General features: G+C 45.2%; 3 protein-coding genes across 3 annotated transcripts in view; 2 read left to right on the top strand and 1 right to left on the bottom strand.

Moving 5' to 3' along the window:
• Window positions 1-4,461, top strand: part of cacna1eb (calcium channel, voltage-dependent, R type, alpha 1E subunit b) — a 58,120-nt gene extending 53,659 nt beyond the window's left edge. The window contains exons 47-49 of the mRNA XM_030363366.1: window positions 852-999; window positions 1,510-1,682; window positions 2,533-4,461. Coding sequence (XP_030219226.1) covers window positions 852-999; window positions 1,510-1,682; window positions 2,533-3,135 — 924 coding nt within the window. The 3' untranslated portion in view covers window positions 3,136-4,461. The remainder of the gene's footprint in view (window positions 1-851; window positions 1,000-1,509; window positions 1,683-2,532) is intronic.
• Window positions 4,462-4,705: 244 nt separating this feature from the next.
• On the top strand, window positions 4,706-7,998 carry LOC115548298 (RING finger protein 11). Its single transcript, XM_030362826.1, has 3 exons — window positions 4,706-5,394; window positions 5,693-5,862; window positions 5,985-7,998. Exons 1-3 carry the CDS (start codon window positions 5,272-5,274, stop codon window positions 6,154-6,156), a joined length of 465 nt encoding a protein of 154 aa, XP_030218686.1. The 5' UTR covers window positions 4,706-5,271; the 3' UTR covers window positions 6,157-7,998.
• Window positions 7,999-8,913: 915 nt separating this feature from the next.
• rpe65a (retinoid isomerohydrolase RPE65 a) lies at window positions 8,914-14,512 on the bottom strand. Its single transcript, XM_030362787.1, has 14 exons — window positions 14,242-14,512; window positions 13,545-13,627; window positions 13,287-13,437; window positions 13,073-13,180; window positions 12,566-12,707; window positions 12,211-12,358; window positions 11,931-12,012; window positions 11,655-11,787; window positions 11,367-11,506; window positions 10,843-10,972; window positions 10,633-10,747; window positions 10,351-10,445; window positions 9,933-10,044; window positions 8,914-9,355 (listed from the first exon to the last, which is right to left on the bottom strand). Exons 1-14 carry the CDS (start codon window positions 14,250-14,252, stop codon window positions 9,210-9,212), a joined length of 1,596 nt encoding a protein of 531 aa, XP_030218647.1. The 5' UTR covers window positions 14,253-14,512; the 3' UTR covers window positions 8,914-9,209.
• Window positions 14,513-15,511: the final 999 nt, after the last annotated feature.

The raw sequence follows: 15,511 nt of genomic DNA, 5'->3' as shown, positions 1-15,511 counted from the left end.
GCTTGGGTCTGAGGGGTCATGGGACATGCCCCCGCGATGACTCGGAGAGAAGGGGCTTTTGCCTTGAGGTCGGCCTCTCTGGGCGTGTCCGACGGTCGGCACAGGGTCGCTCAGGGCGCGGGAGGAGCCTGCGATGCTGACACGGTGTGGGAGATCGTCGAGGGACACAGCGTTTGGTCTGGTCAGCGGGGGTGTCTGGTGATGCAGGAAGCAGCGTCACCTCGGTGCTGATTGGACGTATCGAACCGTTTGTCACAGGGAACGGGCATAATGTTAGAAGTGGTCCTCTGCATGAGTCGGCTCACGTTTAAATAAGCAGTTGAATGTACTGCATTCCATCCCTGTCATACTTCCTCTCTTTTCCACTCTCTATTTTCTCTCTCCCTTCATCTCCTACTCTCGCTCTCTCTCTCTATTCCACTCTCTTTTCTGCTCTCTATTTTCCACTCTCTCTCTCTGTCTCTCTCTGTCTCTGTCTCTGTCTCTGTCTCTGTCTCTGTCTCTCTCTTCCTCTCTCTCTCTCTCTCTCTCTCTCTCTCTCTCTCTCTCTCTCTCTCTCTCTCTGTCTCTGTCTCTGTCTCTGTCTCTCTCTTCCTCTCTCTCTCTCTCTTCCTCTCTCTCTCTCTCTCTCTCTCTCTCTCTCTCTCTCTCTCTCTCTCTCTCTCTCTCTCTTCCTCTCTCTCTCTCTCTCTCTCTCTCTCTCTCTCTCTCTCTCTCTCTCTCTCTCTCTGTCTCTGTCTCTGTCTCTCGCTCTCGCTCTCTCTGTCCCTCTCTCTCTAACCTGTGTGTGTGTGTGTGTGTGTGTGTGTGTGTGTGGTCCTGTCCCTTTATGCGTGTGCTGCCTGTGTCAGCAGCCCCCGGAGGTGGCGGGCGGCGGCTCCATGAAGCGCTCCGTCTCCACGGTGGCGGACGAGCGGGTCAATGGTCTGTGGCAGGAAGAGGAGGCGGCCAGCCCCGACCGGGTCTATCGGCCGCGCCACAAGAGCTACAAGGTCGCCGGTAGGTCCATCCAAGTGTCAATCAAAACGTGACAGCGACACACTGTTCAATAAACAATGTTCAATACAGACTGTTCAACACACTCTTCAATGCACACTGTTCAATACAAAATATTCAATACACACTATTCAACACACTTTTCAATACAAACTATTCAATAAACACACTATCCAATGCACACTACTCGATGCACTCTTTTCAATACACACTATTCAATGCACACTCTCCAATACACACTATTCAACACACACTATTCAACACACACTATTCAACACAGACTATGCAATACACACTATTCCATACACACTATTCAATGCACACTACTCAATACGCATTACAGAACACACAATTTTTTTTGCCTTTATGCCTGCCTTAAGCCCCTTATTTACCACAAAAACAATACAACAAACTATGTTTATCTTCCAAGAGAACTGCAATGAATTCTTTGTGTTTTCTCTTGTTTTGTTTTGATGCTTCGTGACGGTTCTCTTTCCTCTTTCTCCTCCTCAGTTTCTCGCTCTGACCGCTGGCACGCGGGCAGCAGAGGAGAGCGGGAGCGTGGGCGGTCCAAGGAGCGCTGCCACCTCCTCTCCCCAGACGAGTCTCGTTGCAACTCGGCCGAGAGGAGCCAGCAGCCCTCCCGCAGCTCCAGCATAGAGAGAACGCACCCCCGCGAAAAGCAGGTAGCCGCCAGATCTCCGCAGCGGTGATCTCGCCGACTGCAGGGACGAGCGAGCGACGATCAGGAGAGATAGACTATGCATTCACCATCAGGGGATTGCGCTGACTCTTTTATCCAAAGCGACTTGCAGCCATTCATGCACACATTCACACACCGACGGCGGAGTCAACCACGCCGGGCGACAGCCAGCCAGGGATTGAACTAGCAACCTTCCGGTTGTCAGTTAACCAGCTCAACCTCCTGAGTTATTTGTCGCCCCCGAAATTCTGAGCGTTTAGTCAGTTTGCGGAGCTCACGGGCCGTTGGGCTGTGGTTTGAATCCTGATTGGCTGTAAGGGTTTTACGATTTTATCGTTAGCAAATAGCACGTTCTATTCCTGTCCTTCCATGCTGCCGTTTCAGTTCTTGTTTTTGCTCTGCCCACTTGTTGCTCCGGCGCAGTGGGTTCAAGAAGTGGGCTGAATGAATTAACTTGTGTGGCAATCTCAAAGATCTCTGTTTTGTTGTCTTTGGCGCCACCTTTGGGGATAAATGGTTACTGTTCACATGGAGACCTAGCTTCATTCAACATTCATAACGCTGCAAATAAAAGGACTTTCATCAGTGGGCCACAGGCTCAATCACACTTATTTTAACTCATACTGCGATAGAAAGTGCCTTAAGTGACATTTATTTAAATGAGAATCCTCTAGATTGGCTCTTCAATTATTATAATTATTGTTATTACTAGTTATTATTATGTTAGTGCGATGAGGGGAGAGTGTGTTCTACTGTGTCCATAGGTCATACATTTAACGGTCCAAAATGGCCGACACTGATCCATCCCCATGCTCTTCTGTCCTCGTCTCCAGGGCAACAGCTCCGAGAGCCCGGTCCCGTCCACCTCCGAGTCCAGCACCCCGAGCGCGCGCCGGCCCACCTCCCAGACGGCCGCCCGCTCCCACCCCCACGTCTCCTACTCCCCGCTGGTGTGTCACGCGACGCCCCGCGTGGGCGAGGAGGAGGCCGAGGCGGGCGACGAAGAGGAGGAGGAGGAGGAGGAGGAGGAGGAGCAGCAGCAGGGCAGCCCGGAGACCATGAGGCGGGGCCGACCCTCGTGGAAGGGCCCGCAGCAGGGGGCGTCGGGCGAGCGGCGCGGCGAGCCGGGCCGCCACCACCACCACCACCACCACCACCACCACTCGCCCCCGCGCCGCTACCCCTCGGAGCCCTTCCTGGCGTCCCAGGAGGACGACCACAGCCCGGACGCCGGCGGCCCCATGGAGACGCTGACCTTCGAGGCCGCCGTGGCCCATAGCCTGGGCCGGTCGAACACGGTGACGGCGGCGCACTCGCGCTCGCGGAGCGGCTGGCAGATCCCCAACGGCGGACACTTCCGGAAACGCATGGGGCAGGCGGCGTCCATGGCGGCCGGCGACGCCCTGAGTGACACTGAAGAGGAGGACAGGTGCTGAGCAGAGGCAGAGGAGAGGCAGAGGACGACCCCCTCACAAGGAGCCGAGGAGGGGACGACGTCACAGTGTGGGGTGTTGAAGTGTACAAAGCTGACGGGGCTGACTGCTGCTGCTGAACGTTCCGGAAAACAAAGTGAACTTTAAATGAATGGAACCTTGGAGCAGTGTTTTCCTGAAGCTAGTAGTGTCCGGTTCACACACAGAACATTATAAAGAAAAAGGTATTTAAATGACTGAGATTGGAATTGGATATTAGTAATATGCATCCCAGATATTCCCTTGTGTACATGGTATATGGGAGGAATTATGAATTATGGGCGGAATGAATAAATGTCATTCATGTCAATAGGTATCGTCATTTCCAGAGATGTTGCTAACCATGCCTCACTGTTGCTTTTTACCGTGCGTTGGACGTGTGGACATATACTATGGGACAAAGGGGGACCGGACTTTCCTTTAAATATACCTTTTTTTTTTCCGTATATACAAGCTGATCACCGAGCCATTTTCCATCCATTTTTGCCAGAGTTTCTTTGACCGGATGAACACAGCTGGATGATTGGACAGTTTAGACATCTGCTGGTTAATGTGGCGACTAATATAGCCACATGAATGCAAAAGAGTTGTGATAATATATTGCTGATGTTGATATTATTAAATGTGAAAGAGAGGGAGGTTTGAGGGAAGAGATGTTAGTAACCAGATTAAATACATTATGAGTTATACGTAATGCATAATTTATACATAATTTGTACTAAATAATTTGCATAGATCTATAATGTCCAACTTTTTAGCTGGCTTTTTTGTAGGCCCTCCCTTTCTCCACCTTACAATTTTAGGAACTTTTTATATCTTCAATTGAAAAATACTGTGGTATATGAAAAATAATAAGTAAATACTCAAACTAAATGATAGTTTTAGCTCTTTAAAACTCTTTAGCAATTGTTTCTTCTTTTAGAATATTGATTAAAAAAAAATAACATTGCAGGCCACTGTACAGAAACTGTAGACTTCATGACATACCATTGCTTCACAAATTACTAATTCTAATTACTAATTATGTACAGGAGAAACGCTGTCTGTAAGATTTAACAAAATAACGAGTGGCAAACCCCTATTGAGCTGGTTTGCTTTGAATCCTAATACATTTCTGCAATGTTCAAAGGTATCTGTATTTGTTTAATTTGCCTGAAGTAGGCCGATTCTGTGAGACTCACTTAACCAAAAACATGAGGGTTTGTACCATAATTTACTGGAATGCAATTAATTGTTGGTTTTTATGTGTACAATACTTGTAAATACAAATAAAGGTGTCATCAAGTTGCACTTTTATTGCCTATCCATTTTATTAAGATGTAATAAATTATTTTAATCATGGGCACATATTACATACAATCTAAACTCTATCTTATCTTATCATAACTCTATCTTATTAAAATGGTGAAATATTCTTATATTTATAAGAAACGTCCCAGTCATGCTGCTCATCCTAGGGTGACGTATTGGAAAACCGACCAATGAAATCGCTCAAGCAAAAAAACAACAAAGCTCGACACCGCGGAGCTTGACGTCATCTCCAGTGGTCCAACGCGTCATCGGGGAGGCAGAGGCTAGGCTAGCAAAGAAAAACAAACTGAGTACGTGCTGCTTATCCGCGGAGCGGAGGGGATGTCGACCCGATCTAATAAATACATCCGTCTTCTCTAGATCCACCGGTGCCGACCCAGTGAATGTTGTCTCCAGAGTTAGATTTTCCGCGGAAGATGAGCTCTGTGCAGCGGGGAAGGCGCTAACCTGGCTAGTTAACAGCGGCTAGTTAGCAGTGGCTAGGTAGCCAGGCTGCTAACCTTTGTTTTGATGCCTTCAGCTGATCCCTGTACAATGTGCACCAGCGGTTAGCTGAGGCACACGATTAGACAACCCTCGCATGCATGTCATTCAGAACATATTTTAAAAAATACATCGTTCGTCCTCGGAGGCTTTAATGTTTAGATTTCAACACATTTAATCGGATCGAAGCACAACATTTGCGGCCAAGTGAGAGAGGCTCGACTGCAACAACAACAAAAAGCCAGACAGACAGCTCCTTGTCGCCTGGCTGGCACACTGCTCTGCCCGGACCGCGAAGAGAGAGACATGGGCAACTGTCTGAAGTCTCCCACCTCGGACGATATATCGTTGCTGCATGATTCCCTGTCAGACATGGCGAGCTATGGCGAAGGGCCAGACCCCGACCTGGAGCCGCCTCCGCCCTACCAGGTGGGAACCCGTTCTGACTCTGTTCATGATGAAATCGTAATGTACAATCATTAAACCTCTTTAGGTCTTCAGTGTTGTATAGCTGTTGTGTTTTCATTTCCCCATAGGCTGTTCTACATAGAGCAGAGCAGCACACTTTAATTTATTATTCATTCCAATTAACTAATATTTGGGGTGTTATCTTTTCAGGGCTCAAGTGTTTTGCTGACTTGATGTTTGCTGTGATGGCAGTGAATTGCATTACCATCTAACGCATAACTGAAAATATGAAACGGTGTACCCTCGCTTTGTGTTCCAGGAGCAGGCCAACATGCCGATGTACCATCCCACCCCAAGTCAGACCCGCCTGGCCACCCAGCTGACGGAAGAGGAGCAGATCCGCATCGCACAGCGCATCGGCCTCATCCACCACCTCCCCAAGGGCGTGTACGACGGAGGCCAAGACGGCTCCGAGAAGAAGATCAGAGAGTAAGCTTTTGAATAACACAAAAAAAAACGTATTTCAACTTAATCAAGTGTAAGCTGGACTTTGTTTTGAGCCCGAAAAGCAACTTAACTCACTGTTGCTGCTTCCCTCCCCCCCCCCCCAGGTGTGTGATCTGCATGATGGACTTTGTGTACGGCGACCCCATCCGGTTCCTGCCCTGTATGCATATCTACCACATGGACTGTATCGACGACTGGCTCATGCGCTCCTTCACCTGCCCATCGTGCATGGAGCCCGTGGACGCCGCCCTCCTCTCCACCTACGAGACCAATTGACCGGACAACTCCCACCCCCCCCACTGACCCACCTGACGCTGACATCGACCACGCCTCTCCCTCGTCCCGTTCTCACACACACAGAAAAAACAAAACAAACGCAATCTGCTGCGCTTTCATACGTTGGGACGTGCAGTCGATAGGGCGGCTGGGGTCCACTCTGAAAACAGACTGTTTTGATAACGGCCGGTTATTCGACGGACACGAATGAAACGGATGGCATGTGGTGCCTCCCTGGGAGTGTGACCCAATCACCTTGTCCACACTGCTAGAATAATCAAGACACAATTGTTTATTTTCAGACGACAGTGCATGACCGTGGTTGTAGTAGTGTGTGTGTGTGTGCGTGTGTTTCTTTTTTTTCTCCCTCATTTCCACCTGAGCTGGTCTCGGTGGTGTCCCACCTCGAATAGCATCAGTTTTACTTGGTTAGCATCAGTTCAATTCAATGTTTCTGCTACTGACTTCACTGACCAAATTCCGCCAGCAAGAACTTTCATTGTTTCAGTGTGTCTGCGGTCTCAACTGGAAGCATAACGTCGGTTATGTCTGCTAGACTCGTTCATCGCTGTAAAAAACAAAGAAAATACCGAAAAAATAGAGCGATATAAAAAAAGCTTTGCACTTTGTGGAGATAGGTGTAAAATACTTAATTGTACACTGGTAGTGTCGAGTGATGACCCTGTTATATTTCCCAGAAACCAATAGCCGACATTCAGCAACAATGTATATGTAATGCAGAGTTGGGCTACACGACTCCTGGGCTACTGAACTCAATGGCATCTCTTTGAGTTTCATCGAGTCACTGAGTGTCTTCTATATGTCGTGGCCCCACTGCCACTCTTACGAAGTGCGAATTCAAAGTTGTGTCAAAAACAACTTGACGATTTGAAGGATGACCCATTCAGCGTTTGAATTGTGACAGGTAATGTACGTTACCCAAAGAGTAAAGCAAAGCTGGTCCGCCGCCGCAAAAAGGGCTCAACTGCATGAGCCGGCGGATCAGCTTAAACTGAACAACGCTTGCACAAATACTCATCGGATCCAGAGACTTGCACTTTACTTACATGACTATAATGGAATTCATAGATTAATATATACTTTCAATATCTTGCACTATCCATTGTATTGCTTTCCAATTTTCCTTTTTCTTTCTTTTTCGTTGCAGACAGGTTAAATGGTTCGACGCTGACAGTCGTCATCCTGATGACCTATTTCATGAATTGTGCAATTCTGTAATAAGAGCCGGTCTGGTGTGTTCTGCTTGTGTGGCCCCTTGTTGTGCTTTCGTGTCTGTACAGAGGGACAGAGGTTCGCTCCACTGTGACAGAGAGTAGGCTAGATCACATGATAGCTCATGCCATGTTCCAATAAAGGCCATGCAGCCTATTGATTGTCCATTGGCTACAACTTGTTTGATTATTGGTTTTGTAGCAGTACCCTGTTAGCCGTTGATCAGATTTAAACTGCAGTGTGTGGTTTAATTTCCCATGTGATGCTGTGTTCTGAGTTTCTTTGGTTGCAATCCTTTTATTTTTCTTTCCACCTTGTGTCTTGGCCAAGTGTTGAAGTTGTATAGACTCCATTGTGTATTTAGGAGACTAACCACCCTAACTCTTAATCTATATGCTACGTATAGTTTTAGCATGACTATGCAAACCTCTGTCCCGAATGAATTTCCGAGAAAGAGAGTTCAGATTACATCTTTTCAGTCATGGGCTTTTCTATTTCAGCATTTATTATTTTGACTTTGGTTTGAACTCTCTGAAAATATCCATGTCATTTTGGTTTTTTTGAAGTTTAACATGCCCTTATGTAAACAAAAATAAATCTGAAAGCACACGTTTTGTCTCGCTAAATCTTGGACATTTTACAAATGCTTCTTTGAGTTTAACGGGTTAACTCTGAGAGAGGGATTACAGACTGTCGTTGTTTCTCAATTGAAAATAATCCCGCTCAAATTCTCCACAGACGCACAGTTCTCACAATCAGTGTGATACCTGCTACAGATCTCCTACTGACCATTCCAATCACACGGTGCTCACACACTGTGACCACTTTCAGTGAGGGTCTGCTCATCTCAAACCAATGCCTTTTATCTCTATACCCAGCTTGTGAACAGAACAGATTTGAACTGTAGATCGGGTCTTAACCTTTCACGATCTTTCCCTACCACCATGCCACACATCTGCATGTTATTATCAGTAATTACACAATGCCCATGTGTTCTTGTGATTAACCTGTGACGCGGTAAATCCGCTTGGCAGTGCATTACTAGCCAGGGGGTTTCTGCAAGCTGTGGCTCATGATGGCAGAGATTACAATTGGGCAACTCTTAGGGAAAGCAAAGCTTCTGAAGGATTAATTCGCTGGTGTTGCAAACACAATGGAATGTTCATTGTATCACTGGTGTACTGTTCTAAAAATATGGTAACAAATTAAACAGCTCCAAGAGCCCTTTAATCAAATAATGGTCTTGTATTTGGTTAGGATGAGCTCAGAGAAACTGTAGAAAACAGTTGTATAATGCATTGAATTGAGTTCCAGCCAGAAAACACTATTTTATGTATTCTTGAAGGGAAACATGCTTTGGCTTTCTTTTAGCTCAGGTAAACAATCTATGTTAAAGGAACCTTGAATGGATGCCAGCAGGCTATCCACGATGTTTTGCTAAATTGTAATAACTTGTTTTGATTTGTATTAGCTTCCACAGATTATACATTGCTGATGTAATCCAAAAACAGTGGGTGACAAAACTTGTGAGCCAACAGCAAACATCCATTTATTTTCATCACAAACATGACCTTTACAATATAATTTAGCGTTTCTCAACAAACCAGGTATGCCTTGTGAATTTATGTCCTAAAGAAATCAAAGCAATTTCACAAAATTAATTAAATTTGAATCAAACAATAACATTAGAACTGACCTGACTCCAATCCACAACAAACCTTAATCAAGACCACATAAAAGAGGAAGCACGCAATCAATTATTTACCAAATCTCCCTCCTCAAAACAGTGATGGGTGTAATATTTTTTTTTTTTCGGCAAGTTAGGCTTTGTACATCCCGTGGAACGTGACGGGCATGGTGCAATCCACCTCGGCCCTGGCGATCTCCGACAGGTCTCTGGCGTTCAGGATGAGCATGTATCCAGGCCTCTGGGCGCCCGGGGCCACCACGATGGTCAGGAGCACCCCTGTGGGCGACCACAAAGCAACACGCAGGGTCTTAGTCATGGTGAGTCCGCTTTGTGACGAAGACCTAACCTTCAGGAGAGTCTTACATTCTACATTTACTTTCAGGGCATTTGGCAGACGCTTTTTACCCAAAGTGACTTACAATAAGTACATTTGACAGAAGACAGAGAAACAACAAAATATCTCTGTCGGTACAGTAAGGATGTTCATAGAACCAAGTGCCAAGCACTAAACAATCGCTAGTATAGGTTAACCCATTCACCATATACAACAAAGCTAGCTAGGACAAGGTGCTACACATGCCAAGTACTATTTTTAAGTGCCAGGACGTACAACATACAATAAGTGCATACAATAAGTGCCTGGACGTACTACATACAATAAGTGCGTACAATAAGTGCATACATTAAGTGCCTGGACGTAGAACATACAATTAAGTGCGTACATTAAGTGTCAGGACGTACTACATACAATGAGTGCGTAAGAGGGGTTTGGGGGGAGGTAAGCGGGAGAGGCTATGCAGAGTCTAGGGTGAACTCTAAACCAGAGTCTTGTTGTTGTTCTCCGGTGACCTACCGTCGTCCTCATCGATGCCATCAGGGGTCTGGACGAAGAGGGGCTCTGAGGGGTAGGAGTCGGGCTCCTGCCACACCCAGGTCTCCTTGGTCTTCACGTTGAGCTTCACGATCTGTGAGAACAACAGCGAAACCGTAGCATCGACTAACACGCGTGTAAATGGTAACTCGACTGCATTTATACAGCGCTTTTGCCAACCAGTGGCCACTTAAAGCGCTTTACAATATTGCCTAACATACAACCATTCATGCACATATTCACACACCGACGGCGGTCTCCGCCACGCAAGGCGACCGCCACATGCCGCCCTTAGGTAGTAGTTTGATACCATGTCACCACACTGAGAATGATCACGCTGTATACGTTATACATTTTATTTCAAAGTACAGAGTAAAGTTGAACGTCCGTCTTTACTTACCCTGTCAGGGATGAAGTGGTTGAGACCCAGGCCGTAGGCATATGTGTAGTTCTTTCCAGCGTACTTCTCGTAGTTGATCTGGGGGAACTCCAAGGCTAGTGACAACAAAAGCACATTGAATAAACAATACATATTCAAATTCATATAACAGGGTGACAGTGGGGCCCTGTGTGTGTGTGTGTGTGTGTGTGTGTGTGTGTGTGTGTGTGTGTGTGTGTGTGTGTGTGTGTGTGTGTGTGTGTGTGTGTGTGTGTGTGTGTGTGTGTGTGTGTGTGTGTGTACCTTGGCGGGGCCCCGAGAACAGCACCTCGGGCTCCAACCAGATGGTCCCGTCGGAGTGCATGACGGCGGTGGCCGTGGTGTAGGGCAGGCTGACCAGGTTCTTCCCCTGCTCCTCCTGGCGTGGGGTACAACAGCGCGAGGAGGACAGGGTTAGTGTTCAGTGTCATGTCGTGGCCCTTCTAGCGTCGATGAGGGCTCTGGGGGACCCACCTTGTGGATGTCCAAGGGGATGACGTATCGGCGCACTTCGGGCTGCGGCGCCATCATGGCTGCCTTCTTCACCTCGTCCCAGTTGGCTCGCAGGTTGGCCAGCCAGAGGTAGTTGTACACAAACTCAAACCTGCAGCGGAAGGTGGTTCAAAACGCACAAAATCGAATGAGGACTTCAAACATATCTACTTATAATCCGATTGTTTTCAGATTGTAAACGTTAAAGGGACACTGTGTAAGAATTACTCCCATCTAGTGGTACAATTGTATATTGCATTCAAACTAATAGTGCTCGCTTGTTCAAAACCTACGGTGGGCAGTATGTGCCCAATACTACCTCATCGAGTCATAGAGGCAGAGATAATTTTACACCAATGAGGACTTATTTATGAATGAATACGTTGATTTGAGGTAATAAATGACTTAAAATATTACACAGTGTCCCTTTAAGTCTTTGTTTTTTTAACCAATCAAAAACATATAGGAAAAAACGAATGGTTGTCGTGATTTATTCCTATGATTACCCTTTCCACGCGCACACGTCCACCACGACAAAGCCATCGTCCTCGTAGGTGTTGATGTGGTGGAAGAGGCCGATGGCGGCCGCCCTGAACTTGTGGTCGATGTACTCCCCGGGGTCTTTAGTGGCCAGGTGGAACCAGGTCTGTGAACACAGATGGATGAGGGTATGACGTCTTTGACAGGATCGTAATAACAACGTGTAGGAGGGTGACACATTGGCCCTCGCTGCACAGGAAACACAAATACATGAACAATCTGTAGATCAGTGGATTTGAACGGTGGTGTCGCACCCCAAGGGTCTCGTTGGACTCGAAGCAGTCCATATAGTTGGACCCCCGGATGCTCCAGGCACTCAGGAACTTCAGCAGGTTGATCTTCACGGGGGTCTCCACAAAGACAAAGTAGTTCTCGGACATGCCGAAGCTGGGATAGCAAAAATACATGATATCTGTTAAATAATAAACGCACAGTTCACAACCTCCTGTTGACAGTGTGTGTGATGCAGATGTTACACACACACAGTTCAGAACCTGTTGAGGTGTGTGTGTGATGCAGGTGTTACACACCTGTGCACATAGGAAGGCTTGAAGCGCTCAGCGCTGGGGAACTGAACCACTACTTTGGACTTCTCAATGGGATCCGATTTATCTAAGAGAGAGAGAAAAAATAGTATTTAGATACATGTGAGATATGATACGTATAATATATAAGTAACGATTAATATTATTATTATGGTTGATTTCCTATTTACCTAATCAAAGACCTCATCCTCCCCCCTCCCCAATACATTTAAAGTTATAACGAGCATGAACGGCTTAAACGAGTGGAAACAGCAACAAGATCCACCTTTCTGTGCCGGGGGCATCCTGACGATGTTGTAGGCCAGAGTTGCTCCTTTCCCCATGCAGTTTCCAATGTTGTACACGGTTCCATCTCTCTCAATGTGGGGGTGGGCGGTCAGGCCGTTGACGTTGACATAGTTGCACAAATCAACCTGCATGGAAATAAAAATACTCTCTATCATTTGTGTGAGTTCAATTTTTAAGTTGAAAGTTTAAGTTGAAAGTTTAAAAAATAAAATGGCTTTGGGTTTTCTGGCTATATATACTGTTGGCTATTACAAATTGCACTAGTCCTTAATCCGTAATCCTGATGTGAAAGAGTTTCAGATTTATTTAAAGAACAATGGAGAGTGTTCCACCTTCTTGGTCGTCTCCAGAGTGTCCGTGTCGACTTTGGTGATGAAGTTGGTTTCCGTCACAGCGTAGTAGTCCTCGCCGATCGGGTAAACGTTCACCAGGCAGTTATCTGTCACCTCAACACCCTTGAAGTAAGAGAAAAACCTGCAAAACAAAAAACAATCATTTACATTTACAGCCTTCAGCAGTACTTTTATCCAAAGCGACTTACAATAAGTACATTTGTCGGAAGAAAGAGAAACTATGCAGAGTCCTCTGCATAGTGTGAACTCTGAACTCTGACCAGGTGATTCATAATTAATAATGATATACAGACAGAGAGAGTCTGTCTGTGAGCCTTGCTCGCTCTGTGAATTACGTACCTACTCATCAAAGCTATGTAAATAAAGGTATTACGATGACAATGATGCCAGATTCTTGGTTTCATGGTTCTTCTTTACTTGTAATAATGAGGATTCCCTTTCGGCTCATATGAAAACAAATAAGATTGTGTCTATTACAAAGCCCACCTGGAGAAGATGTTTTTACAGGGATCGGGATAGGCAAAGGTACCAAACTCAGTGATGACCACACGCTTCTCTGTGATGGCTCGTACATAAGCATCCGTTTTGATAAACCTAGATGTGCAGTAGAAGTGGAGGTAAGCAGAAATATGTTTTACATTTGGTTTCATTGATTTTAATCAACAGCATCGAGTGTGTAAATCTATAAATCTGGTCTTACTTTCTGAAGTAGGTGACCTGTCCATTCTTGAAGTCAAATTTGTGCATGAGTGCCTGGCCGTCAAACAGGTGATAGAAAGGCTCATCTCCAACCTCAAAGAGTCCAGGTCCCAAGCGCAGAAGACTCCCTCTTAGGAAGGAAGGAATTCTCCCTGTAAAGTGCAAACATCAACATCATCCACCAAAACAGATGGTTTGTCTAAATGTGAGAGACACACAAGGTTTATAGACACATGACCGCTTGGAGGAGCCTACACACCTGTGATGACCGCTGGAATAGGCTCAGACAACTCTTCACAAGTCTCAAAGATCTTTTTGTAGCTGCCCGCTGGGTGTTCAATTCTGAAATGTCAAGACGATGAGAGCATTGAAGCATGAGGACATTTCCATCCTTAGAGAACGTTTTTCTCTGTGACCAAAAGGTTGTGCTTTTAAACAGGTCACCCAGTTCATGTTTCCTCAACATGGCTGTAAGGTCAGAGTAACCAATATAACCTTCAAACATCCCACGAGTATTAGCCGTTCGGCTTCAAATCCACAGAGGCTTCAAGTGCCCGACAAAGGAAAGGATTAATCAAAAACATCCACAAAGATCAAATCAAGTTTCCAGCCAATGAAACCAAAGCCACACGATCGCTCAATAAAGTGGGCTTCATTTTAATAGAGGCTAAACCTTCTGATAATTTCACATTGCAACCAATGTTCAAAACTATAATTTGAACATTATACACTATAATTTCAAACCCACTATAATCATTATAACCATTTATGTCAGGTCAGGCAGGCATCATCTACGATGAATGAGATCATTTGGAAAGTTTAAAGAACAAATCAGTGCTAAATGTTCCTGTTGTTACACTCCATCACAAGCAGCTACCCTCAAGCCTTTAGTGTCGTCAGCACTTAAGGCTTAAGTGTTAAGGAATACAAGGTTAGGAAGAGGAATCAACACTCACCTGCTAACCATGGCTTCTTCCTGTGTAATCACACAACACAATCAAATAGTTTCTGTTTCAGTTCGGATATGGAGGTCTGATTTCCCCTCTGATGATGGTAGGCCTATATAGGCCTGTTTTATAGGGTAGCTTTACGTGTTGGAATCCCTTTTTTAGGGACGGTCCATTGCGCTGTAAACCATCCGGCCAGCCAATCACATCGCATGCTGAACATAAATTCCATTGTGCCAATATCCCTCTCTAGCCATGGGTCGACCCTGTTCAGAACGGACTTATACAACATTTCACAAAGTTAGAACCCATTCTTGCAAATGTGTGGCAATAAAACACGTGATTGTATAAGTAATGACGACGATGCCGTAGGCTGAAGTTTAGCTTTAACATTTTTACACAACTGTTTCAAAGTGTAATCCTTTCAAAATGGAATTAGTGCAAAACAATGGAAGTTACTTTTAGGCAGAGTGGTAATAAATATATAAATAAACAGTTTAAGATAACACTAAGTATTTTGAAGATCAAACGCTCTCTATAAACTAGAAAACGAAATAAACCTGTATTGTATTTAGTTTAAAATTGGCATTTTGCACGCTGGATTTCATTTGTCTGTTTTTGTTCTTCATTGTGAAACCCAGGGAGCTCACATTTTTTCGTCTCATTGCAATAATCCACTATGGTGGAGGCTTATGACAACATGAAGCGAAGACAAGAGCTGCATTGTGTGAAAGACTTCTGCGCAATAATAACACGATGAGCATTAAAGGGCACCGTATCTCAAGGTTGTGATTGGACAACTAAAGCACATGGCTGGATCTCTAGAACTGGGACTAAACAATTATAGCTGTGGTGGTAATTTCCAAGTGAGACATTTCATCTTTCGGAGTTTTCAAGTAGGCTACACAGATTGATCTTTATATATATCTGCAGTGATTATAGTTAATGTAAAGAATGTCCGACCCAGACTCATGTAATCCTCAAATCTGTTATCCTAATCTCGAAAATTCTGTTGTATTTAAATTGTGTCGAAATATAAGCAAAGCACAGAAAGACACCCAAAGGGCGCTAAACCCTTTGAGTATATGAAGTAAACCCTATATGACTATCTATCCATCTATGTTAATGCACTATTCTCTGTAATATAACATAATGCCCTAACTGTTAGTCTCTAATGTAATGATATCCTTATAAAGCCAGCATTTTATATTTGCACATAACATCAACACAACAGATATAGCCTGACTGTATATATAGGGACAATAATCTAGAATTGTAG

This window comes from Gadus morhua, chromosome 8, assembly GCF_902167405.1.
Source record: "Gadus morhua chromosome 8, gadMor3.0, whole genome shotgun sequence".
NCBI lineage: Eukaryota > Metazoa > Chordata > Actinopteri > Gadiformes > Gadidae > Gadus > Gadus morhua.
This window is presented reverse-complemented; position numbering and strand designations above follow the sequence as displayed.

Bases quoted from the DNA above. Each gene is read 5' to 3' on its own strand.
- LOC115548298 (XM_030362826.1), top strand. From the start codon at position 5,272: ATGGGCAACTGTCTGAAGTCTCCCACCTCGGACGATATATCGTTGCTG. The intron at 5,395-5,692 runs GTGGGAACCCGT...TTTGTGTTCCAG, and splicing joins AGCCGCCTCCGCCCTACCAG to GAGCAGGCCAACATGCCGAT. The intron at 5,863-5,984 runs GTAAGCTTTTGA...CCCCCCCCCCAG, and splicing joins TCCGAGAAGAAGATCAGAGA to GTGTGTGATCTGCATGATGG.
- rpe65a (XM_030362787.1), bottom strand. The intron at 12,013-12,210 runs GTGGATCTTGTT...TCTCTCTCTTAG, and splicing joins GATGCCCCCGGCACAGAAAG to ATAAATCGGATCCCATTGAG. The intron at 9,356-9,932 runs GTAGGTCACCGG...GGTCGCCCACAG, and splicing joins TGGCATCGATGAGGACGACG to GGGTGCTCCTGACCATCGTG.